This window comes from Homalodisca vitripennis, unplaced genomic scaffold (genome assembly GCF_021130785.1).
Source record: "Homalodisca vitripennis isolate AUS2020 unplaced genomic scaffold, UT_GWSS_2.1 ScUCBcl_3440;HRSCAF=8981, whole genome shotgun sequence".
NCBI lineage: Eukaryota > Metazoa > Arthropoda > Insecta > Hemiptera > Cicadellidae > Homalodisca > Homalodisca vitripennis.
Genome location: NW_025779576.1, coordinates 20,536 through 48,255, shown reverse-complemented (window position 1 = coordinate 48,255; position 27,720 = coordinate 20,536). Strand labels below are relative to the sequence as shown.

The 27,720-nt window shown below is 32.8% G+C and overlaps 1 protein-coding gene across 1 annotated transcript; it reads right to left on the bottom strand.

Moving 5' to 3' along the window:
• Positions 1–38: 38 nt before the first annotated feature.
• On the bottom strand, positions 39–22,320 carry LOC124372552 (testis-expressed protein 10 homolog). The gene is made up of 9 exons (XM_046830952.1): positions 22,226–22,320; positions 18,065–18,287; positions 13,752–13,958; positions 11,371–11,698; positions 10,128–10,252; positions 9,598–9,682; positions 3,089–3,198; positions 2,235–2,484; positions 39–277 (listed from the first exon to the last, which is right to left on the bottom strand). The coding sequence occupies exons 2-9, from the start codon at positions 18,257–18,259 to the stop codon at positions 54–56; spliced, it is 1,524 nt and encodes a 507-aa protein (XP_046686908.1). The 5' UTR covers positions 18,260–18,287; positions 22,226–22,320; the 3' UTR covers positions 39–53.
• Positions 22,321–27,720: the final 5,400 nt, after the last annotated feature.

Genomic DNA, 27,720 nt, shown 5'->3' with positions numbered 1-27,720 from the left:
AATTCTCATCTTCTTTCCACTACAAAAGAAACTTTAGGTTTTATGATTTAGTGCTATAAGCTACAATACACTGACGTGTGAAGATGGTGTGTGGGCATACACGCTATTCGGGTGAGAAAGTCAAAAACACGTTGATCTGAGGTGAGACCCGACTTGCACACTGCCTCCAGGAGGGAGGAAGCAGCAGACGAGGACGGCTGGTCTGACACCGCCTCCAGACACTCACACAGCAACTCACTCTCCTCTGTCTGCAGTCGCCTTGCATTCCTCAGGGTATCTGTAAACAGTAACTCAGACTTTTAGATTCAATTGCAAATTATATCTTAAATTCCAGTTTCTTAATTTTTGTCTTTTTTCTTTCCATAATGCCAGCAAGAAAACCAAAAGTTTGAAGGAAAAAGAACAAATATGTGGGAGAGGAAAGAAAGTTATTGGAAAGATACGAATACACACATTCCTGAGCTTTTAATTTCACCTGATTTCCAGGACCATGAGGATATCAGTTAATTAGGTCTCCATAATATACTTCTGACCTAATACAACTTAGCCGTTTCCACTCTTTTTTACAGGGTGAACGAGTTACCTAGCAAAATGTAACTGCAAGCTTTTCCACCACATGTTTAAAAAGCACTTAAAGTAAATCTAATGATAATAATGTAATGTATTTGAGGTTGGACGGCTAATTAAAATTTAACTTTTACAATCATGAATAAAATTGAAGTCTATACACCAAGTTTACATATTTCTCTGGCAATAAGATTATAATACTAGCCTGTAATTTCCACATTGAACATATGGCAATCTAGCTACTGTACCAACTGACTATAACTCAACTTTGAGTTGGCTATAATGGCAGCCGTCTTGACTGTAAACCCCATAAAACCGTTTTAAACTCAATGTACGTTTACGGCCTTATTTTTAGTTGAAGAACTATGGGAAGAGTCTTTTTTTAAAGATATACAAAAGCTTTTTAGTTTTGTGGTATTTTCAAAAGTTATTTAGAAAAAATCTCAAACCTTTTTGTACAGCGTCATTTAAATACTAAAAATGTACAGATTTTACGAAAGAGAAACTAAAGTGTTTGGATGTGTATTAATTATATATCTTTAAAATGAGACATCTTACAAAACACTGCCATGAAAATATAGGTGTTAAAGTGCATGAGGTTTAAAATTTGTTCTTATGGAGGAAAACACAAGTTTGTTTCACTACAGCTGATTCCTAATGTGACAACCTCAATAAAGGATTTAAGATTTGCATAGAATGGCACAACTTTGTAGATACTCTCCTGAGAAAGGAGATTTCTTCAACTAAAAGTATGTTAATACCTTTAGATATCTACGCATATTTAAAACCTTGTAAACATTAAAATGAAATAAAACAATATAAAATGAAAGTACACAGAGTAAAAAAACAGTTCCAAACTTCCTGCGTAAAACATAAGTAAAAATATAGTAACTTAAATATATTCAATTGAATTAAAGAACGCTAAGGCTCTTAAATTAAACTGAGGCTACACTCAATAGCCTAGAGATTATTGATTTTCCTTAACAATCAGTAATCTAATAACTCAATACTTTGTTTAAGTTTATTATTGATTGAAAAGATGGTAGTACAGTTCAATAATCCGACATTTACCAGTCCGACACGCTCGAAAAAGGCTATCGGCAGTCGGCTCTGGCCGCTCAGGCCACTGTAGTACTCTACAAGTGTACAGAATCTTAAAGTAAGAAGAAGCAAAAAACTGTTTTTGATTGTTTTAAAGTGTAAAGATGGTATTTTAAGAGTTTTCACTTATGTATTATGTATGCACAGTTTGTGCATTCTACTATAAAAAAGTTTGTTCTTACAGTAGAGTGTTTGCTTATTTTCACGTTTCTTACTGATTATAGGTTATTTATGCATTGTGTAAATGGCACCCTTGGTAATCCGACAGTGTGCTTGTCCCACATCTGTCGGATTATCAAGATTGGACTGTATCTCTGATATTTACCATCTATATATATATATATATATATATATATATATATATATATATATATATATATATTACAGAAAGTTTTATACTTCCAATAACATATAACAAAGACAATACCGGTTGTCCTTATTCAATACTGCATACACAAACAAAATATTCACTTTTAATCAATAAATTGGGATATTTATCAAATTCTCCTCTTCCCAGTAAAGCATAAAACACTAATTTTCTCGTTGAAATCACAATAGATGCATACTTTTGATATACTGGACACACTTTGTCCACAATTCACTGGGCTGAGAAAATAGGAACGTTAGTAGACACAACTGTGTGTTGAGCAGACGACACGAAGGATCCTGGTCCCACGAGACTTGCAGGGCATCCAACACCTGCTTGGATTCTCGTTTCCGTTTGTTGGAGTTGGCTTTAGAAATCGAGTACGGGAATCTTGCTTTCACCAGCCTAGTCACCACCTGTTCCCCCCATGTCTGCCGGAACCATCCTTTCTGAAAGAGGATACAGTTGGAAACCGATTGCAATTTAAATAGACACTTTTAATTAATATTTTCACAACAGGTTAATTTTAGGTCAGAGGACTCTGAACTAAGATCTTGTGAGATTTTCACCACCGTGCAGCCCGGTCACCAAAAAAATAGTTCTCAACAAACTGCAGTTGATGATTGTAAAAATATAATTTTAATTTTAAGTAAATTCAAAACTTACTCTAGTGACATAAATCGAGGGCAAACTTGTTATGTGTATTTTAAATTACAGATTTTTTAATCATTATTTTGAACTGAGTTTTATTACAGAAAGACGAAATCATAGATTTTACCAACATTGACCCATGTCTTGGTTGCCATGGCTGTCTGATTCAGCCATACCAAGGACTTAAAGGCATGCATGGAATGTGTTAACACATCTACAGCAGTTACAGGGTTTGTAAAATATTAAGAAAATTTATTTTACCTAATTCAAACCTAGTTTGGCCCAGAGTAAAGATATAAATAAAAAGTGAGTTTTTCCACTGTCTACTTGTTTGTTCAGGTAAGTAAGTGAACATGCGAAATGTTACAAAATGGTCACTTCACAAAATAGACAATTACTGACCTGAGACTCGGACCTATTCCGAAAGCAGTGTTTGACAAGACTCCGCAAGTGAAGTATTATCTGGACTATACTTTGAAGCAGTGCTGCCATCTCCACTCCCACAACACAGGCTGTCAACATCACAACATTGCATCAAAATACAAACAAATTATTTTGTACACAACAAGTGAAAATCATTATGTTAAAATCCAATGACTCTAGTTTATTAATAGCAAGTTTTTTATAAATATTTTTAGTTAGATGAACAATTTTCTATCATAAGTGTTACTTCTATAAAAAGTTATATGGACATGGTTATTTGTATAAACTTATTTCAATCTAATTTCCCTGTTTTTAAAGTACATTTTGCATTACACAATTTTCCGTACTGATGTTAATATAAACGTTAAAAATCTTTGTGGTGGTAAACTTCTTGGTGGTAAAAAAAACAGACTACTGATAATTTTTCTTTATATTGTAGTACTTTAAGTAGTTGTTTACAATATATACTCTTTGAAAATAAATAAACTGATTGAGTAACTAAATTATGGGTGGTGTTCAATGCTGTATTTCAAAATGTTTTTATTATTTATGAATTTTTAAGTTAAAAAACACACACAGATACAGGTAGAAAACTAATTACTTCAGGACACACATTTAGGATACTTTTTTAGACTTGTTTTGATGTAAGGCACCATCTCCTGAAGTTTGGTGCAATATCAACAAAGTAATTTTTTCAAGTACAAGGTATATATTCTGGAAGATACATCTAATGATGTATCAAATAAAAGTAAAAGATACATTACATGACTTACACTTTGAAAATATTGCCATTTCTCGAAACCTTTACAAATCCTTTAAAAATAGTATCATATTTTTGGTTTAATATTTGTGTCGCTAAATAGTTTTCAAAGAGTAGTAGTAATAAAATACATACTGAAATAGCAAAAGTCACAATGATGTTTAACAACAGAGAAAGAGGATTGATTGAGTAAATATACAAATCATTAGATACAGCAATTCGCACTACAAAAAAAGCAATAGACATACGAAGTGTGATCAAAAAGTTCCAGGACTTTTTATATACTATGGGAATGCAATGTCTCACAGCGATGCGGTTGGCAGCATTGTATTCCCTGACTCAACAGTAACACAGCTGTGTTTGCAGATCAATCATAACATCACTGAAAGTAACATTAGCACAGTTTGTTTGAGATTAGTTTTATAGAGTTTGGCTATTTTTTTGTTTCATGAAAATGAATGTGAAAGAAGAGCAAACATGTTTGTGTGAAGTTTTGTGTGAAACTGAACAAAACGTTTTCTGAAACCTTTTTGATGTTACAAGAGGCTTTGGTGAAGAATGTCTAAGCCGATCATACTGCCATCAGTGGTTCAAGAGGTTTAAAGATGGCCGAACATCCACAGACGACGATGCTCATTCCGGACGCCCTTCAACGTCAATCAATGATAACAATGTTGCTAAAGTGAACGCTCTCGTACGATCAGACCGTCGACTAACAATCCGTGAAATGGCAGAAGAGTGTAACATTTCATTTGGGTCATGTCAAGAAATTTTAACTTCAAACTTTAAAAACTTCAAATGCGTCGTGTTGCAGCAAAGTTTGTGCCAAAACTGTTGACTGAAGACCAAAAACAACACCGAATTCATGTTTCTGAGGAACTTCTTCAAAAGGCAAATGACGACGAAAGCTTCTTGGATCATGTCATTACGGGAGACGAGACATGGGTTTTTGGTTACGATGTGGAAACAAAAGCCCAATCATCACAATGGACATCAAAAGGCTCTCCAAGACCCAAGAAAGCACGTCAAGTCAAATCAAATGTGAAGGTCATGCTTACGGTTTTCTTTGACTCCGTGAAGGTGTCGTCTACTATGAATTCCTTCCATAAGGTCAAACAATTAATTGTTTTGTTTATCTTGAAACCTTCAGAAAATTGCGTAATGCTGTGAGAAGAAAGAGACCTGAGCTGTGGCAAAGTGGTGATTGGGTCCTTCACCATGACAATGCTCCTGTTCACTCTGCATTAGTTATCCGTGACTTTTGTGTAAAAAACGCAATGACTGTCATTCCTCAGCCCCCCTACTCACCTGACCTGGCTCCAGCAGAATTTTTTCTCTTCCCGAAGCTCAAGAGACCCCTGAAAGGACGAAGATTTCAAACAGTTGACGAAATTAAAGAAAAAACGACGGAGTTGCTAAACACCTTTACAAAAGAAGAGTTTTCTGGGGCCTTTGATCAGTGGAAACACCGGTGGGAAAAGTGTGTAGCTTCCCAAGGGGAGTACTTTGAAGGAGACAAATTCGAATAACCTGTATGTTGTATGAATAAATGTATAAAAATTCAGTCCTGGAACTTTTTGATCACACCTCGTAACATAATATAAATAATACAGAAGGATATTTTTCTTTTGATATAAGATTCAATTATGATGTCTGGAATCACAATAAAACATGAACAACTACTATAGGACTTTCACTTACATTTACAATAATGAACGAACTCTATTTTTAAACTTTCAACAAAGAGGTAATTTTTAGAATTCATTACGTATTACTAATTATTTTTGCTGAGTCTTTAAACCTTATCAGTAAACTAATATGCACTGCATAAAAAGAAGGTGTCCCATTTGTGAAGTGGTTACAAATCCCCAGGAGGGTTCCCTTCTGGCTGATTTATACCTTCCAGTTGAACACTACAGTGGATACAGCAAAAACAGATATGTCACTTAAAGCTGGGTAACCCTATGGATGTCCAGTAGAAGCACAACTAACTGCAAATGTCGAGATATTGGGGTGCAAGAGTAGATCGAAGGAGGATGACTGTTGCAGATGATGAGTCTCTGAGTGTTAAAGACAGTTGCTTTATTTAAAAAATCAAGAGTTGTGACGGTATCATAATATTTATATGAGTTACAGTCATAATATTTTTAATTGTCTTCATGATGTAGATACTCTGGCAGTGAGTAGAAAGGTTTCTGTGATTGCCAGTCGCCTAGCTTTCTCTTGAGCATCTTCCCTCTAAGGTTTCTTATAACAGCTGGTAAACGGTTTCAAAATTTTAGGCCGATGTAGGATGGCTTCTTTTACTATAGCGAAAGGTGGTACAGGATGTGTGTACTGGGATCTATACCGGGCAATTCTTTACTATCTGTCTTCATACAAGCTTTGATGAAATACTAGCTTTATTTGGAGTATTAAACATGCTTGGAATAGAAAAAGCTAACTACCTGAACACCACTAAAATGTGGGCAAAAGATGGAACATGGAGTTTTACCTATCTGGTTTGATGAGATGAGCACTAGAGAAGAGAGGAAATCTGTAGATAACTTAGTGACAGTATGAGACGTTTTTGAAGGTCTCGTAAAATGTTGGATAGAAAGCTATCCTTCAGGGGAATACCTTACCATTGATGAGATGTTCGAGGCCTTTAGGAGCCGACGTAAATTTAGACAATATTTAATTAATAAACCAGATAAGTAAGGTATAAAAATATATGCCATGACTGATGCAAGAACATGTTATACAGTCAACATAGAGGTATATTGCACCAAACAGCCTACAGGTCCATTATGCTGGTTAATTCTCCTACAGCTGTAACAAATGACTGATGAAAAGGCTATTGGTAAAACTGATAAAAACATTTTATATGTCTGTTCCACTGGCAAATGAATTATACACGCATTACAGAACAAATATTGTTGGAACTGTGAGAAAAGACGTATCACAGCATTAAGCAGTTTTTAGAAACGTCAAAGACAGGCTAGTAGCAAGTAGCATGTTTAGTTTTGGTTTACAACCAAACAAAACTTTATTACTTAGTTTCATATGTTCCTACAAAAATGTGATTTTGCAGTCAACTCTACACGACAATGACCCAAACAGGTGATCCTTGCAAACCGGAGGTTATCACTTTTAATAACCTAACCAAAGGAGGCGTAGATGTAGTTGACAGGAAGAAAAAGGAATGCAGTGTTAAAAGAATAACAGATGGGTGGCCCTAAACAATTTTTAATGGTTTCCTGAATTTGGCAACCATAAACAGCCAAATTATCTATACAATAAATACAAACATATAAATGGAGAGACGTCATTTTATCGTTCATATAGCTAAAAGACGTGGTTCAACCATGCCTTAAGCAGAGACTGTCTCAAAGTTTTTCCACAAGGTCTAAGATCAATCATCAGTACAGATGAGACAAGGGATCTGAGCGTGCAGCCGAGGCTCTAATAGCCATCCATGAAACAATAACCTCTCTTATGCATTGTCAATTTATGATTGATTTAAAAGAACTAAACTATCGGAACAGCTTTTGTTTGAATATAACCATGAGACAACTGAATAAATCAGTAAATATTCCAGTTGCTTGCTCTTGGGTAACGAGAATACCAAAGGATAGGCTCTAAAGTAATTTCCAATGTTCTTTGAAAAGATGCCACTCTTCCCTGCCCGCCTAACAGTCGGCAGACCGGACCACGCTCGCTGATCCCTTGGCCCATCTGTAATGTTTTGGGTTAACCCCCTTCAAGTGCAAAACACCACCAGGTATAGTTTTATTTTTAAATAAAAACAACTACAAATGGTAAAACTATAAACGGTTTATTCAGTATTATTTAGAAATATAACAAAATATTGTAATCTCTAGATTGCCATTAAAATTTTAGAGTTTAAATTAACCCATTGCGGATCGTGAAAACGGCGTGCGCGTGGGCCTTAGAGTACGAATTAATCCGTATTACAACGCAGCACCCGCAGTGTTTGCACGCCTACCTGCCTGCTTAGCGCGCTCGCTAATTAGGCCAGCGTATATAATTATACATGTTTTGTTTGTTTATGTTGTTATTTATGTTATATAAACATTATACAGATCATATTAGACAAGTATATTATACTAGAACAAATGTAAAAATACAGGTACGTAACATTTTTACTAACGTTTTTTTGCGTGTTGTAGCTGCTTGATGTAGGACGGATCAAACGTTTTACACAATAAAAAAATGTTCTAATAAAAACTGTCAATTCAATAAACAACTAATCTAATATTTGCAAAATATTTACACTGTATTGAGACTGTCTTTTGTCTTAGTAGTGGATTTTGGTGTGATAGTCACGGAAACAATTATACGCGTGATAGAACCGTCTCCATCCTCAATAACACTATCGATATCACTTTCATCACTTCCACTTTCTAATAATAGTCTATCTAATTCAGATGATCGTAAATTATCACCCATTTTATTTACGTACACGCACACGAGGCAAAGGAAAATCGAACGCCACGACTATACGACTCAGACAAACAATTTGTCGCAAATAAAAACGTTATTGACCGATAACGAGGGGGGTATTTGTGGACAGGTACCAGAGATAAGATAGGAAGCCAGTCCAGGAAAACGGACTATAAATAATCTCCGAGACTTATAACAGCGATAAGCGTTCAAAACAAATGAGTCATCCGTACCACGTCATCCGCGTGAGGGTCACGTCATTGTGCTTTTGGTCCACGCCTCGCTCCGCGTCACCCTCACGTCGTTGATCCGCAATGGGTTAAGCATTGGTACTGAATTCTATATATACCAATTTTCCTTACAAAAAGCTTAGAGCCAATTTTAAAATTGCAGCCAAATATCTTTTAAATATGTGTAAAAATGGTAGGTTAAAAATAGCTTGCATATTGAAAACTTTCACCTGTATTTTATTTCTAATATATGCCGGTATTAAAGTTCTCAACCACCTACCTCAAGATCTCAGGGAAGAAACTGGTGCTACAAGAAGAAATTGAAGAATCTCCTAATGGACAATCCAATTTACTCTATAGATGAATTTTTCAAATGACCTTGATTTAATGTTGTACATTTTATTGTGTATTTTATAAAACATAATTTTGCACATATGACACAATAACATTTCTTGAAGAAATTGTTAATAAAGAATATTATTCTGATTCTAAATTTGTTAGCTGATGGGGGACATCAACCATGGTGTAGCTTTTACCCAACATGGAAAATCAAGTTCACCCCTGTTATGTGCAGTGTTTGTTAGCGAAGGATTTGCAAAGAGCACACAAGTGTAACAAAGAATTGGTGCCAAGATTGTCGAGCAGCAGAGGAAAATGTGTTACATTGAGATAAACATGTAGAGACTTATGTTTATACCATTTACTATTAAAATATGTAATAACTAAATTAACATATAATTCTTCATTAATTAATGACACAAAAGTGTTGTTTTGTCATTTCATTCCAAAATGTCAACCATTATTTTTGAGTAAATATATTTTTATTTTTAATTTGCTTGTATCAATAAAGTAAAGTTAGTTAATAAAACTAAAATGTATACAAAAACAAAACAAAAATTATAATATTATGTGTTTAGCAACACTTAAGTGCAGTTTGACATTGTATTAGATGCTAGCTATACGGGTGACCAATCATGCAAATCTGACAAAGGTGACCTGCCCCGGGAAATCTGGTTTGGTCAATCAATAATTTTAGATGTTGTAAACATTACCAGTTTGAGAATCTTCCTGATCACGTTTAGGCACTGCTTCAATGAATGTATCCAACAAAAGTGGCATCAACGTGTTAGCATATTCCTGCACAGTAATTATTAGTTACTTCAGTACTTAGAATTAAGAATCTAATCCCAACAAGACAAAGCAATAATACAGAATACTCAAAACATTTACTTTTGATTGTCTGATATTAGAATGGGTCATTCAACAAGGGCCAGCCACTCTTGGAATAACTATCGTTTGGAATATAATTTTTCCATAGCTATCTCAATGTTCGCAGGGGCCACATTTACAAACCATTAAAAACCAAACTTAATTGTTTTCTAAAACAAACGAACACATTCTGTTTTTTTACATATTGTACTTAAGTTTAATATTTATAAATAAAAACTTGGATCCATGGTGTTACTGTTACCTAGGAAAACACTCTTTAGTTATTCAGCACTATACTAACTATTGATAAATGTACAATAACTAATGTTTTGTGTCAATGAAGACTTCACTTAATTTCATTGCAGTGAATTACCTGTATTGGTAGGTTAGTAAGATCAACTGCAGTGTTGCGTTTGGTGAAAATCGGGTAGTAGAGATTTAGGTAAATGCGTTTGTTTGGGTCCCATTCAACAGCGCGAGGAGGAGTTGGAGCCATTACTGAAAAAGTAATTTATCATTATGACAATAACTAATTCGTTGGAAATTATACACCATTTTGTACTTTTAGACCACACAAAAAGTTGCTTGAATAAAATAACAGAAAACTTATTGTATTACAATATATTATAGACAAGTGTTACCATTTCTCAAATCTTGGTTATAAGCTAGCTGCACAAATAACCAGATACAATAAAGGCCTTAGAACCATAGTAGATGTGTCAGTCAAATCAACACAATGTACTAAAATCACTGTAAATGAAAGTGAAATATTAAAATTAGTGTGAATTTCAGTAATATTCTGGAGACCAGATAGCCAATCGTTCTATGAGGTTGGACCTTGCGTCTGAGTTAGAGATAGTCCAGGTTCAGATCCTGTCTGTGACAATTGCACTTTTTATCAGTATCACCGACCTCTAGTGTACTGAATCTCCCCCTTATTCAGTTTGATAAGATCCTCGCACATTCAGTGGTCCATGCCATGAAGAATATAGATTGAAAAGGGTTTGGCATCTCCCTTAAAAAGAATCAGGTAAAAATTATCTAATGCATACAGGTATAATATATTTATTTATGGGTAGACGGCACACTCAATAGCAAAAGTGATACAGATTGGGAAGTAATTGGTGTACAAATTTCACAAACAAATCAGTAACCAAACATTTTTACAAAAATTATATTCATAATAGGAAACATCTAACCTGGATTGTTCGATAACTGTTATAATTCTTACTTTAAACATAAATAATTTTAAACATTGGAATTAAGAAATTGCAGTGATTGACCAATTTGGAAACTTTTCACTAATCGGTCTCAAATATACACAACTGCAGATTCGAAAACTGTAGCAATTTCTATGAGTGTTCGTCATGACTTTTTTTTTCGATTCAAGTCAATAAAAAATGTATTAAATTTTAGTAAAAAATGGCAGAATGTATAGATTTTGCTTGTATGTTTTAAAGTATAGAAAAACTTGTGATTCCTAGTAAAATTTATAAGAATAATTCCTCAGGTTAAATACTCTTACAAAATAATCATTGAGGTTATGACACTTGGATAATTTATCTTAGTACTATGAAGAAATTGGGGCATAAAAGAAGTAATATCCTCTAAACTACCTTTCCTAACATGTTCCAGAATAGCAGCAAACAGTCTATTGAGCCGTCCAATAACTCTGCCGCGCCACTTCTCGGAGGTGATTTGCCCATCAAGGTGGAGAGAAAGAGCGCGCCCCCAACCATCACCGTCACCCCTCCGAGAGATTAGATTCAGGAAGTGAGGCATCAGGGCGGCTGTGTACACTGCTGTGAGGGATGGCTCCGCTTCTAACATCACATCTATGAGTCGTAGAGAGTCAGCTCGTACACTGGGATCTATGTGAGTCATTGCACATGTCAGGTGCAGGACTATGGTACGGAACAGGGGAGTGAGTTGCTCTTCTGTCATCTGCAGTCAAAACATGCTTGATGCAAGGATATTGTGCACGTATGAATTTTAACAAAGGATGATTGTTACACAAATAGCCAATTTAAAATCGAAATTATACGAACAAAATTTTGTGTACATGACCACACACATACCTAAAAAAACTATTAGAAGTAACACTATATTTTTATTCAACTTCACTCATACAGGAGCATCACCAACAGACAAAATTTGCTCGAATTATAACGGATCCTAGGGGTTGAAAAACACAAAGCAGGTTCTCTGGCTTAGCTTAATTTTCTACAACCATTCCAAGGTTTAGTAGGCAATTCGGTTCAATACTCATGGATTAAAAACAGAATTCATACTTTGATAGCCACCTATGTTATTATCCTTGTGCATTCATGCTAAACTCATTATTGTATACAAAGACTACTTTTTTATTTTATTGAATTTAACAAACTAAGGACTGAAGAACTGATTTTGTCCTAGTTCATTGTTTTAATGCCAATATTCTGAACACTGTTGTTTGTTTTTTGACAAATGGTATTTGCCTACTACTACTACTGTAGGTATCCCAAATTGAATAAATTTAATTCTTTCAGACTTGACAATTCAATAAACTTTTTTCATATATAGCTGTATGCTTTTCTCTCAAGTCACTTGAAAAAGCAGTATTTCGTTAAATTAAAATAGTTTTGTTGCTTTACACAGGTTCAAATTTATTACAAATTCATTGGTTGAAAACCAAACAAATTTTACAGCTTTAACTTCGGTTATAAAAAGTTATGACAATTCACTTCAACTAAATCCTTAAAACATTGCTTATGTTAATTAATTGATGCCAATGAAAAAATTGTATGACCAAAAATCATTGCTACTTCACTAATACCACCAACATATGAGCTAAATAGATCACACTATGGTTGGTTGGTTGTTTTACTAATCGCAATTCATAGTAATTTAGTTAAAGTTAAAAGAAAAATAGTTTAATTCTGTTTTAGCAATGTTTATTATATTTATATATTTTTTCGTATAATGACCAACAGTTTAAATGAATATTCGTTTTTAAGCAATTCATTTAATGTAAATTCCCTCCCCCACCCCACTACAATTTTTCAACTACAATCATTAAACAGTATTCCGTATCTTGTGTTTATAATATTAATCTAACTAATTGAAAGATTTATTTTTATGCTCCTCTTATACAATAAAAAAAATGAAGAAACGCTTTCTTAAATTGAAACATAAGCTAAATTGAAACATATATTTAAGTTAAATATATTTATAATGACATAAAATACCTTATTTATACCATAGAAAATGCTTTGAAAGTCATTTGACTATAATTCCCTTACAGTGAACATTGACAAAACTAAGTATCTGTCAATAATTCCTAAAAACTTGATTGATCCAGGTATGAGAAATTTAAAGCTCCATTTCCGTGGTTGTGGTTGTGACAATAGTGAGTGTTTGGACCGGTATAAGTACTTAGGAATCGTAATTGACCATAAAATGCTCTCTTTTTGATCATCTGAAGACACTTGTGACAAGAATTACTCAAATTTCAAATCAATAGATTTTATCAACACTCCTTCTACACCGTGAAAGAGTTCTAGAGCTGCAGAAACAACACTCTTCACACAAATTAACAAGTCAAATATAGACACATAAATAAAAAAATATATAAAAAATCTAAATAATAACTGGATGAGACAGAACTAACAGCCTGACAACGGATCTTAAGGGATAAAAACACCAAGTGAGAAAAACGGCCAAACGAATTATGAATGCTCTATATGGATATCACCATTCCTCAAACTGTATTTCAGCTGTTCATGAAATATCCAAAGAGAAGCGTTTTACAGGAAGAATGAATTATCTATCTAATTCATGGCATTTTGTTTGTAATTGACACCTCTTGTTATACATATGCCACAAAAACCCACACTTACTGTCTTTTACCTTATATTAGTCCATTTCTAAATTTTAAAAATAATTCGTTTGTCTTGTAAAAAAAGCTGAACAACATACCAGAGAGAAATTTTGTAAAGACATGCTACTAGGTACTAACCCTTTCAAATATGACAGAGAGTAATTTGATGACATCTTTCCGCACATCAGACTCCAGATCAAGAGAGAGTGGCATGGCTGCTTGCAGCAGAGATGTGAAATTCGATTGGATGGATTGCGGTCCGTGGGCGATAATCAGCTCCCGTAGACCAGACAATGCTTCCTGCCGCATTTTCATGTTATGGTGACTCAGTCGAGAGATCAGCTCCTACAACAAAGGTTACCAATGAACACAGACCATTCATAATATCTGCAACTTACAAGTTAAAAAAAGGTGGTGCAGAATAAAGTAGTGTCAATTTCTTCAATTGCACATTTTACTTTTTTTACTACAATTTCAATTACGATCTTGTTGTCATCAATTAACTATTTATCCGTTGAGATAATTGTGTGCTAATTGAAGACCAGAATGTATTCATCTGAATACTCAGTTGCTTAATGAAATTGACATACTTAAGATTAATATTAAATGTTCTGATAGGTAAATTTTTCTGATAAGAAAAGAGATAATACGCAATCATATGACAGGCAATAGAACTGGATACAATTTTATTGACTTCTAGCACTTTAATTTTATACCAATAATTTACCTAATTTTCAATCAAAAATAAAATGGAATTATAATACTGTATGTCTAAATTTTCCAATGGTGGCAATATTAATACAAAACATTGTGAACTCTGATACTATGAAGTCAAATTCATTCACCAGAGTACAAGTTCCTTCCTTACCCTCCAAAATTCTTATAAGATTCTTTGGACAAGCTTAGAAAAAGACACAAATATGTGCTATTTCAACCAGCGAGATTCAAATAAAATATTACTTTGTGGATATAGTAAGGGGCAACATCAACAAAGCACAAAATTCCTATAAAGCTGTAGGGTTTTTTAAGCCAGGAGAATGTCCTAAACAAGTTTTATATAGTAACATTTTAGTGGGGGAAAATCTTGAAAAAATTATCTTTTGGTGATTATGTATGCTTCAAACGATGTTGCAAGAAATGAAGCTATTGAAAATATAGAACTAACTTTGGGCATTATTACACTGCCAAACATTATTCTTCCAAATATGTTGAGAAAAAATTACTTTGAAGACTGGTCGTGTGTTAGTCAGAAATAAAGAAGACCAACATACAACTGAAAACCTTATATGAGAAATATTCCAATGTTACTTTAGTAGAGACCAGGTAGGTAAGCCAAAAGAAATCTCTTTACACGTCATGGACAACATTTTAGTAGAGCAGGATAGAGGTGGGTTGCAAAAATTATTTTGGAAGTAGCTACATCAGGAAAGGTGCAATCGCATCACCGGAGTGTAAGAGGGATGATCAAACCCAACTGTGGCTTTGAAACTCCATCGGCAAACTCCAGCCATATATCTCTATGTAAAAAATTATGAGAGAACTTTCAGCAGAACATTTTAGTTAGTGTTATTTTATATTTAAATAACAATTGATTTAAAAATCAACTAATTAGAAAAAAGTTTAATTCATTAAATGTATTAGTAAATAGTATATAGATATTGCTATTTTAACACTTAATGAGCACTGGTTAAACGAACAAGAAATTTCATTTTATGTTCTATCTGATTTTAGTTTGGGTAGTAGATTTAAGAAAAGATTTGCCAGGGTATGGAGTTTAGAATTATAGACAGAAGAATTATTGTGACATGTAGTGAGATTTATTGTGAATTTTGTAATAAAGTTGTTAAGAAAATTGTCAATGAAATTAGTAGAGTCATTATCGTTTCTGTTTAGAATGATGATGGAGATAGGTGTATTTCCTAATGTACTTAAGGTTACAAAGGCGACACCAGTATACAAAAAGGATTCAAAAAAATTCAAGTCAGTCAAGATTTCTTTGTTAAGACTCCTACCTAATCGTATTTTTAGTAAAATCTTTGAGGCATGCATAAAACAGCAAACAAATATCTTTATTTAAGAATAGTCCCTTTTGTCATGAACAGTTTGGATTCATTAAAAATATAAATACGATTAATGTTGTATAAAATATTGTAAAAAAAATTTTTATAAATTTTGAGAGAAGAATACCGAATTTTTATGAATTTTGTTTGGGAGTGCCGATGGCCAAGCTGTCTAAGTCGTTGGACTTTGAGCCTGAGTTAGAGATAGCGCAGGTTCAAATCCTCTCTGTGACCGTTGCACTTTTTATCAGTACAATCAACCTCCTCGTACTGTATCGACTCTCGACTCTCTCCTTTATTCTGTTTGATAAGATCCTCGCACAGGCCAGTGGCCCATGAGGACGGACAGAATAAGGCTTAAAAGGGGATCAGCCTCTCCTTTAAAAAAAAAAGGTTTATCATCTGCTACATTAATTGACCTGACATGGCTCCCTGCAACTTCTGGCTAAATTTCCTAAGTTGAAAATGCCCCTGAAAGGATGTAGATTTCAAGAAAGAGAAGACGTTAAACAGAATACGACAGCCAAGCTTAACAGCATTCCAAAACATACCTTCCAGAAATGTTTTGAACAGTGGCAGAAGCGCTGGGAGAAGTGTGTGCATCACCAAGGAGACTACTTTGAAGGGAATTAGAAGTTTGTAGCTCTAGTTCAATAAATAAAGTATTAATTAACAAAAGTCCGATACTTTTTGAACAGCCCTCGTATATCAAAACCGATGCTCTTTTTCAACCACCCAGACATAAATGAAAAACATTTGCATTATATATCTAAATTTGTATTGCAAACAAAAATTCCCTGAATTCTTATTTTTCTAACCTATTTTCCCTGACGTTTCACATCTTTTAAGAGTTACCTGACTTTCCAGTCTGTGTGAACCCTATTATATTATACACAGCTGCAATATCGTAGTATGTGGTATATCATTTTTGTGATAGCCAATACACTGTGCAATTTATTAGGTGTTATTTAAAATACTTGGAGATCTATTAATCTAGTTGGGACTACTACGTACAATATGTGTAAACCTTTTACTATATGAGTAAGTTTCAAAGACTTTATATAAACAAGGACATGTTTCAATAAATTCTGAATGTCGAATAACAGCTCAGACGTCTTGATTTTCACCAATTATTACTCATGAAACTTCAATAACTATGAAGGAGGAGGAGCTCTTCTTATTGGAATATCAATTTTCTACTATTTTACAAAAGAAAACTCACAATTCTCCAATAATTTGTGTATTTTACCACGAGGCCTTTCGACATCGAAGATGCCATCATCAGGTGTGAATCAACAATTTAAAAACAAATATCAGCTGAGTAAAACTAACAAGATTTATATGGTTAAAAGTAAAATAAAACTTTACATTATTAAAACAAGTCCATAAACAAGAAGAACTCGACGCATATATGAAACATTATACATAACAAAACATAAAGATAAAATATTAAACAATGATTTTGGACCGATTCAAAATTCACCATTCCTTTAAAATATAACTAAATTCTTTTTTTGACCAAAACTTTTATAGATATACTAATATTAATTTTATTTTATTTTACTTGTAACCATATAAATCTTGTTAGTTTTACTCAGCTGATATTTGTTTTTAAATTGTCGATTCACACCTGATGATGGCATCTTCGATGTCGAAAGGCCTCGTGGGAAAATACACAAATTATTGGAGAATTGTGAGTTTTCTTTTGTAAAATAATAGAAAATTCAATAACTATGTTCCATTTTCTATTCCATGTTCTTTCCATTCTACATTTAATTATCAAAACTAAACTTGTATTTATATGTCCAATTACTTCAATTTTATCTCTAATATTAGTGAACAACTTACAAGAAGGGGAGTCACTCTCAATTCCAATATATAGATAAACATTATTACTAGGTCGTTTACTGTTCAGGCTTACTGTCTTTGGAACGCTCTCCATGACAATATTAGAAGTATTGAGGGTCAAGCGTGCTTCAGGGTGAGTGACAGGGACTCGTTACTGGGGGACTGTGGGGGTGACTGCGGTGGTGTTTGAGGTCGGACAGATTCTTAGAGTGGTTGAATGTGTTTTTGTTCTTTTTAATTTCTCTTTTACACTGTTAGAATTTTTTTATTTATATTTCATTAAGAACTATATTATAAAGTTCATGAGTTATTTTAGTAAGTTTTAAGTAGTTTATTTAGGTAAATTAAGCAATTTTGCTCACATTTTACTGTAGAGCTTTTTTAATTATGTTAAAATTTTACAGTTTCTGTATTCAAATATTGTTAATTTACTGTATATGATATGAGGTTGAGTGGCAGATAAAGCCTGACAGCCCTAACTCTGCCTCTTTAATAACATTTTTTTTATTTCATTTCAATTAAAGATCAATTTTATCAACTTACCTTGATGTTGAGATGTTTTTTAGAGAGTAATTCATGTTCGCCGTGATCTTTCAACTGCTCTTTAACAATAATTTTCTTCACTTTAAAGGTTGTATTTGTCACATTCTGACCTTTAGGGAGCAATGTTTTCTTTCCTTTCAGCTTCACCTTTGCCTTTTCTTGCTTCTTAAATCTCTTATAGCCTGATTTCCCCATTTCAAAAACTGGAAATAGACTACTTTACCTGAAAGCAAAAAGTAGGTTATAAAACGATTAAAAGAACAAGTAATGATTATTATAAGATAATTTATCAAATATTCGCCTCTGGAATAATGTTTACATTAATTCCAGAACAGTAAGCTTTATAAAAATCAAACCATAAGTTACAAGCATTCGTACATTTTACACAGATTATATCTCATTTTATTTTTTTAGTAATGGTTTTGTAAAAAAATGTGGCCACCACTACAATTAAATCAGGGAACCAAATTATTGATTAGATATATCTTAACTATTAGCTTAATTAACTTAAAAATTATTAAGTTAACTTAAAGCTTAATTATTATTATCTAACTTAAAAATAAAAATAGCTTAATCATCAAATTCCTAATGATTCTAATTATATTTATTTAAAATTTTAATTATTGCCAGCTCTTTTTAATCTAGTTAAAAAGGGCTGCTGTATAGTAAGCGGCCACCACCATAATCGAATTAAGGTATCAAACTATTGATAAGAATACCTAAGCTATCAAATACAAAAACATTCTAATTATAGCTATTTACAATTAATTATTATCAGCTCTTTTTAATGTATTGAATACTAAGTAATATTGTTCCAAAATAATTCAAACTAAGTACAGTAAAATAATTTGTATAGTATTTGTGTAATGACTGCAAGTACAATGATTTGAAATGTGTGGGGAGACTTTAATAAGCGGCCTACACTCGTTATTCCATTGCTATTATCGAACAATTTGATATATTATCCTATTTAAAAATCGTACACAATAAGAGTTATAATAAATTACCGTAACAAGAATCTCGTACATAACAATTTTAAAAATATAAATTTTACAATAACATTACAAAATAACATAACCAACTATGGCATAGACTTAGATATCAAAGAAACCTTACAATATTTATAAATTGCCCAGCTTGATATCAATAAGTAACCGCTTTTGTGAAATGGAGGAAAGAATTCTCCCCATGTGTTACCAGAATCCAAACCCACATGTTGAAGCCACTTAAACAAATCTTTGTCACTTGAGAGAAATATCTTACATATTTTTTCCCATATTCATCACCAATTAATTACTATAGCTAATAAGTTGAAATCATATGCTAAGTTAAATAAATTGTAATATCGAATTACCTTACGTATAAAAACAATCGAACCATTCAATAATAGCAATTGAATAACGTGTGTACACCGCTTATTCAAGTCTACCCAAATATACATGTGTTATTTGTGTCACAAGCTGTCAGACAAGTCCTAGGTGCAAGATCTCTGACGTGATGCTATTGAAGAAGGTTATTACTGCTTCAGTGGACTCAACTGAATTATTAAAAAAACTGAGTTCCGGTGCCTTCAGCTGTCCAAAATTACTTATCATTTTGAAAGAGGATACTACACAACCCAACACTCATACCAAAGTCACAGTCCCACGCCTGCATCGCTTGGCTAATTTACCTGATCACTTTGACGTTATTGCTATCTCTGAGATGGTTTTTAAGATAAATCTTATCAAACTCTTTTCATAGTAGAACTTGTTTGTGTTACTGAATGAATGTATTGTGGAGTAAAACACCTACAAGCACGCATTCACCTGCACACAAACTCACACACTTCAATAAAACACACAAAAACTTTGACATACCTATTACTTCAATTGCTATTCTTGGCCATAATTATTGTTTTTATAATCTTACTTCTAGATTTTATAGTTGCTATTTATTTTTACTACTTGTGGGTAGGGTACGATAAGCGGACCCGGTTTTTTATATCGAAGAATGTAGTCTTCGATACCTAATATTCGCATTCCAAATCCTAGACTATCAATCGATATAAAAGTATCTATAGTCCTCAATAACAACCATATGTTTTAAATTAAAATATAAATTTAATATTTAATTTAATATTTATAGTGATCAAACAAATTACTATAAGAAAAATTAGGAAAACTGAAGACGACCATATTTGCTCATCTCACAGTTACAGTTGTTTCTTTCCCACAAATTTCACATAATGGGGTTTTCGGTACAAGTCCAACACGTTGAAGCCACAGAAACAATATATTTTATTTATGTCTTATCATCTTTCAAAGCAATGTCTTGTAGTTTTCTAAAATTGACTGCCATTTTTAATAATTAAAATTACTTATGTAAAATTGAAATATTACCCTAAGTGTATTATTTTTAAGTGTTTACAGCTGTTGATATAGACTATTTACGTTAATAATTCAAAATAATTAATCAGTATCGATGGATTATATCGATGGTTATGATTAAGTAATATCGTTTGCTAATTTCGAAAAAACCGGGTCTGCTTATCGTACTCTACCCCTACTTGTTATATTGTTTGTTTCAAAGTTATTTATAATTCCACGTGTTGAGTTTATTATTATACTGTTTCGGTCAATGCTTGTAAAACAGTGTTTACTGTGGAATGAAATAAATAGTAAAAAATAATGGTAATTGTGAGCTTAATGGCTGGAGTGGCAAAAGACAAATTTCATGTTATTAACCTCGTATGTATTGCTAACTTTCTCCTATATAAAACTTTAATGTTCCAAGGGCACAAATGACAAGTAACAAAGATTGAACATTAAAAGTGGGACTACTTTTCTCACGCATAGTAATATTCCATTGGTCTAGTTGAGTGAATAGTTGTTATTTGATAGGTACTTTGGGATTATACCGATCACACCCAGACATGAATCGTTATTTGACATTTTGCTTCTACTGATTACTAGATTAGCGTAAAACAATATTTCGTCAATATAAAACAGGAATTGTCTTATCGCAAACCCCTCCCCATCCTCAGACAGAGGTCAAAGTCGAGCGGTCTAGTAGATAACGTGATTGCAGAGTCGCGTCGCTTTGTTGTACTTCCGTGTTTTACCTCTACATTACTCCAAACACAAAAATTCAACAAAAACAAACATTACCAAACTAAAACTAAACTCTTTATTGAAAAAACACTCAAAACTTGTTTTTATTCTTGATCACATTCTGCCACCCAAAATGCGAGTGCCTCCGGCCATGCTGCCGAAGCCCGCGCTGATGTCAACAAAAGAAAAACATCCCTCGAGATATTACCTATCAGTAAAATATCAAATTCTAGAGGGGCTGATCAGAAATATAAATTGAATTGTAATGGAAAGGCAATTATGTACCGTGCAAACCATGTGATGCCGCGCGGCCTGCCGTAATCGGGATTCTCGAGAAAGATAAGATAACAGCGACAACAATACTGATCACAATACCTGGAAATGCTTGTAAGTTTGTAATTTTGTAAATACAGAGTTGTTTTTTCTTTCTATCATGTTTGTTTCTATAAATTTATATTTTTGTGTTCTTCATACTGGTGTGGTCGGTATAATCCCAAAGTACCATTTGATATATAAAGTATCAATGAATGTAATAATCTATATAAAAACCGGATCCGCTTATCACACTCTCCCCAAGGATTCTTCACAAACAAGCACATTTCTCTGTGGTAAAAAAAAAATCACAAAGTTGGTCTGTTAGGCAGTATTCTACTCCTCAACCTCTATAATCCAATATTATATTTATCACTATTTTTGAAAATTCCAGAAATTAGTTAGGCTACTTTTTGTTTTCAAATATTGTTATAAGTAATAATAAGTTGAAGTCATAGGCTATTTGAAGTGAAATAATTTAAATATCAAATTATTCATTTTATAAAAACAATTAAAACATTATATAAGACAACCTAATAGGCGTTTATTAATGTCCAGCCCTATACAAATACGTACCAATTTTTTTCTGCAACAGTATATACAGAAAAGAGGAACTACATAACCTAAAACGAACACCCATAACCTACTGGTACGTCTATATACTTATAACTAAATGACCCATATTTCATCGCCTAAAAAGATTAAAGATCAGAGTATATCAGACCAAGGCAAGGACTATCAATAACAATAACATTACCTTTGACATAAAATGTAAAGCCGCACCACAAAAAACTTTTGAAAACTCAGCTGAGTCGTACCCTTAGTAGAGCACCATGCGCCGAGCAGAAGGAAGGTTGTAAACATTTCAAATATAAACCTATTTTTTCTGATTTGCCACAGGTCTGGCTTCAAATAATATCTATAAGGTTTTAAGTTACACTGTATATTAATATACAGTGTACACTTTGTAGCTACAATATATTTAGAATTTCCTAATAAAATTCTAAGTCGATGGCTAAGTTCTAACAACGTGTATCTCAAATGTTAATGTTTTGATTTATTTATTGTAGTTGGCAGTAGTCATTCTTCACTTATTTCGGACCAGTAACATAGGATTTATAAGATTTGTTGTAATAGTTTAGGTTGATTATGTTTCAAGTCCAAAAGATGTTTGAGGAAGAACGTTTAATGTTATAATTTCAACTGTTGTAACACTCATGGATGACCCAAAAGGTGAAGATAGCGACTTCATTGATGATTAAGGTTGTTCTAAGGGTTCTTGAGTACCAATATTTTATAATTTTCTAGATTAATATGAGATTCTACGATTGTCAGTCGTAGTTTCACTTCATAAGCTGTTTGTAATTTTTCTGTTTAATTATCAAAATTGTTCTTACAAGGAACAGATGAAATTGGATTTAAACACTAAGTGGGAGGAAAATAGAAAATTCTAAAATATGCTCAAATAAAACTATATTTGTCCATTTAACAAAAAACCTGGCACCAAGGCGTATTATTTTTAAGGTAACACATTGAACAGTTATGGGTTAAGCATTGACTTACTGACACTAATTAATGCTATGTTTCAGAAGTACTTCATGAATCTACTCGTACATTATGGACTAAGTATTTATTTACTAACACTAATTAATGTTATTTTTCAGAAGTACATCATGAAGCTTCAGATGGTTCTACTCGTAAATTATGAGTGCTTGGCTAAATTATTCAACTCTCCTGTAAGAAAAATTAATAAATAATTTGATGAAACGTTGGTTTTACTTTTTTCTTCAGGAATTGAACTATGTAATTTAAAGGACATGAAAATAAAAGAAGAAAATGAACATTCAACTGTTACGTAAGATAATAGTACAGTAACACAATTGCCTTGTCAATTTTGAGCAATTAATAAATTAAGTACAAGTAATCCTGGAAGATGCGTTAACTGTCGTTTATGTTCTGAACGAGGAACTAGTCACTATGCATGAATTTGAATTTAATGTATTTGATTCACGTTTTATTTATTTATTTATTTCAACGGGAAAAAACCCCAATACATCAAAAAATGTACAATGAAAAATTTACAAGTGGTAGCTAACATATATAAACTGATGAATGACTAGGAGCTACGTATCACTTACAAACAAGCGGGGGCAGCTCTTTTACTCTACGAATCGTTGTCTCAACGACCCTATTTTTGTATTTGCAATATTAGTGTTGGGTCTTTTACACTACTAATCGTTGACTCAACGACCCTTTCTGAAAAAATAACAAATAACAGGGGGTCTTTTACTCTACGAAGCGTTGTGACAACGACCCGATTTACTAAGAAAACTAAAAGTTCAATCCAATGGTTCTTTATCACAACGACCCATATACCGAATATAAGAATAGAACTACAAGTGGGTTCGTTGACACAACGACCCTTTTTCCATATTTTTTATCTAATTCATTAAATTTGGGCCGTTTACACTACGGATCTTTGTGTCAACGGCCCAAATATAAATTAAAAGTTGAAAAAGTAGAAAAAGGTTCGTAGAATCAACAACCTAGTTTCAGAATAAGTTGAAATATATGTATTAAGGGGTCGTTGACTTAAAGACCCAATAATGCATCTAACCTCAAATAAGACATTCTAGGGCTTTTACTCAACTGATCGTTGTCTCAACGCCCCTCCGTCCCAAAACAAGCGCTTTCCAAACGAAACAGGGTCAATCAGTCAACTCCTAGCCCGGTAGGCATGAAGGCGCTGCGTCTGTGCCGAGTTTAGTCCTAACATCTGTTATAAGGGTAAATACTTTGTATAAGTATTATATGTAAATATTTTGTTTATTATAAGTGTATATTATTGAACTAGATTTAAAGTCTGGTAACAGTTGTATTTAAAAAATATAAAAATAATATTTTTAAGACATACATTTATTGTTATGATTCCCATTTCTTGTTTATGTATTCAAAATATATTTCACTTCATGTACATAAACTGAAATAATGTAACTGTCATTCATATTTCTACTTCTGTTGGAAACAGGTTGAGGTTTCTAATTATTATTAAATGGTTAATCAAACAGTACCCAACGTTAAAATTACATTTAAAATGAAAACGTTGCAAACAAATGAAAACACTAATACTATATTTTGAACAACTATAACTCCAAACATGCACTATGAGAATTCGATTGACAGTGCCGAAGCCACTCATCTGAGAAGGACGAAAGATTTAATTTCTGTATGTCTGTATGACCGCACAATATATCGAAAACGAATTGACTTATATATGGTTATTGATTTATAGCGATCACTTTCAAATTGCTATTGCGGGTTAAACCGTACAGTGACGGGGAAAATTCGCAGAAGAAATAAATTTGTAAGCAAACTGTATACAGTCATATGACATTTTTAGATGTGGCATGGTAACACAAGTACCCTATCTATCCGCAAGAGATATTTCTAAAAATGTCTTTTTTTGTATGCTTTAAATTTTATATGAATCTTTATTTATACATAGACAAGAAGGAGCTCCATTTTGGCGCATGTATACTCATGCTTTTCGGCTGAGCATAATATATTAGGTATATTGTAACATATACGTACTTGAATTCTGTGCGCTCCACTACCCGTGTGTTATTTTTATTATATCTGATTGAGTTCATTTATAGTCTAGGTGAGTTACTGTAGTCGACACTATATACATCACCTGATATCAAACCTTTCTTACCACTCAGTAGCTAATCCCATCGTGTAACTGTAGAATATTTATACATGGTATCAACTATACCATGTAATAGATTTGTTAATTACGTGTATAAGTTGTTTAAAAGAGGTTTGTTAGCATTGGATAGTTTTTTTAACAGTTTAAATTAATCTATGGTCAAATATCAAATGGAATGAAACTTAAATATTCTAACTACAACTACAGAAAACAACAGTGAGGTAGTCTCAGGTAAAGGCCCGGGTGAGGTGGTTCCTTCCTCAAAATGTGTCGTTAGCAGACAATGCAATAGTTTTATTGCAACCGGTCTCTAGTTTACGTGTCCCTTCTGAATGGGTCTAATTGAAATTACGTGGAAGGGGTTATAAAACTATTCTCAGAAATTCCGTGAGGGGTATTGGGTAAAGAGATAAGTCTGCATAATAGCCTTTCTTCCATATTATAACATTCTGCTCCTACCTACCAGGTGTCAGCAATAAGATAAATTTCTCAAGCCTCAACCACATCTGACACTGAAAAATTAGCAGAAAGTAGGGAACCCCTAATATCCTATATCACACGACATTTAAATACAACACAATCCTGCGATATAATAACTCTAAATAAGATTCAGTGATTACAAAAAACCCTCAACAATAGTTAAAAACTTTACAATAGTAAAAAAATTGATGACACATTTGAAAATAAATTGTTGCAGATAAAAACAGAAATAAACTGAATTGCAAAATAATGAATGAAATTTAAAATAATTTGTTTTTTAAAATATATGTGAGGTTAGAAAAAATATATTGTAAATTAGCCTACAAATTTTACTTAGTATTTTCTTGGATATGAGAGGCAACGTCATTTAAAGATGCAGCGAGCACAATCCGACGTAAGACCATCGAGGTATATAAATTACAGGCTGTTGCCGACCATCAATGACACTACTGAATTTGTGACATCTCATGAAATCGAGCGGCAGATTAGCGAAATAAAAATGGGCCTCGCTTTAAACGACGAAGGGGCTTCAGAACCAGGAAGTGGAGACACGCGTTGCAACGTGTGTTTTACGATGAAAGCAACCAGGATGGCCACACCTTATGGGACACAATGTAGTGTGCGGCCGTGCGCGTCTCTATGACCGAGGATGAAATATTTCATCAGGTCACAAATGGCGATGGAACTATTTACAACACATATACGCCTGCCACTAACATGTCATATTTGTAGAGCAATTGTTGGTGCTTTTGTAAAACCATTTTAATCATATCTTTACCGTTTTAAAACAATGTAACTGTAAAATATATTGTTCTATTAAAAGTGTCTAAAAGAATGGTTTTTTTTTCTTTGCACAACTAGTTCGTAGTTACCCGTATTACGAGTATGTATATCTTATATTTATTGCAGCGTTTTATATATTTTGGGCTATCTAATCCTATAATGTATATATCTATTATATATAATATAATGTCAGTTTGTTCGCAAGATGTCCTGTGAACAGAAATAAATTATATCTTTCCAGCCCTCATAGGCTTTACTGCGTTCGGCCAATAGAAAACCTTTATACTTTAATTGCTTATTTATGAAACAGGTGTAAAGCATTATTAAAGATTTTGAAGGCTATTTTATTTCATCTATACTAATAGATCCAACTCTAAATAGCGAAACATTATCCGAAAACACATAAATACTTTTCAACTTTTTTCCAAACTGCAGACATAAGCATTTCACAAACTAGCTATTAGCATGAGCTTTTTTATAAACAAAACACATGTTATTTTCGATTAAATATTAAAAATACAAATAATTTATATATATACTATCTAACATAATTAATTTATATAGTTATTAACAGTAAAACCTTTTAAGAAAGGAAAAGTTATTTGTTAAAACGCCTTTAACATTGCAACATTAAAACAAAAATATTTGAAATGTTACTCTAGTTAATCAACTTTTTTACTATTGTCGAGGGAACTGCAGAGGGTATTAAAGTTAACTGTTTAAAGGTAATAATTTTAAATTTTATGTTATTGGGGGATTATTTTCGTTTTCTAGCCATTTTCCAAGTTCTTTTCTTTACATAATACTATAGGTTTAGTTATATTTAAAACATTTTCATAAAATATGCAAAACATGCTGTATATATGTATTTTTTTTCAATTCGTAAAAAATAAAATAATTAAAGTACAAAACATAAAATTATAACTTTTAAACATACAAATTTTAACATTTTGGTGATTGTGTATGGAACTGACGAGTGTATCAAGGGATACTTCCCTTAATATTTAAAAAGAATGTAATTAGAAAAATGTTGATTGAAAATCGTACTTCTTAAAATTAATATTAAAGTCGGGAAGCTGGTCGAATACTGGTATGGGCGAGATATATCCAGACATTTGTCTACTTCGTAGTTGATGAGAGAGAAATTCGCTTTATTTTTATTACTAAATGCATTGACTGAAATAACCTACTGATTAAATTATATACACCCAAACGTGTTTTTACTGCTCAATTACTAAAATAACCGCATATGTATGTAACGGTTAAAAAGGCTCAATACT

Excerpts from the sequence above, each read along its gene's own strand:
- LOC124372552 (XM_046830952.1), bottom strand. The coding sequence starts at position 18,259 with ATGGGGAAATCAGGCTATAAGAGATTTAAGAAGCAAGAAAAGGCAAAG. Across the intron at positions 11,699-13,751 it reads TCTCTGTCATATTTGAAAGG|ATGACAGAAGAGCAACTCAC; the intron begins GTTAGTACCTAG and ends TTTTGACTGCAG. Across the intron at positions 3,199-9,597 it reads TCAGGAAGATTCTCAAACTG|CCTGTGTTGTGGGAGTGGAG; the intron begins GTAATGTTTACA and ends TGATGTTGACAG.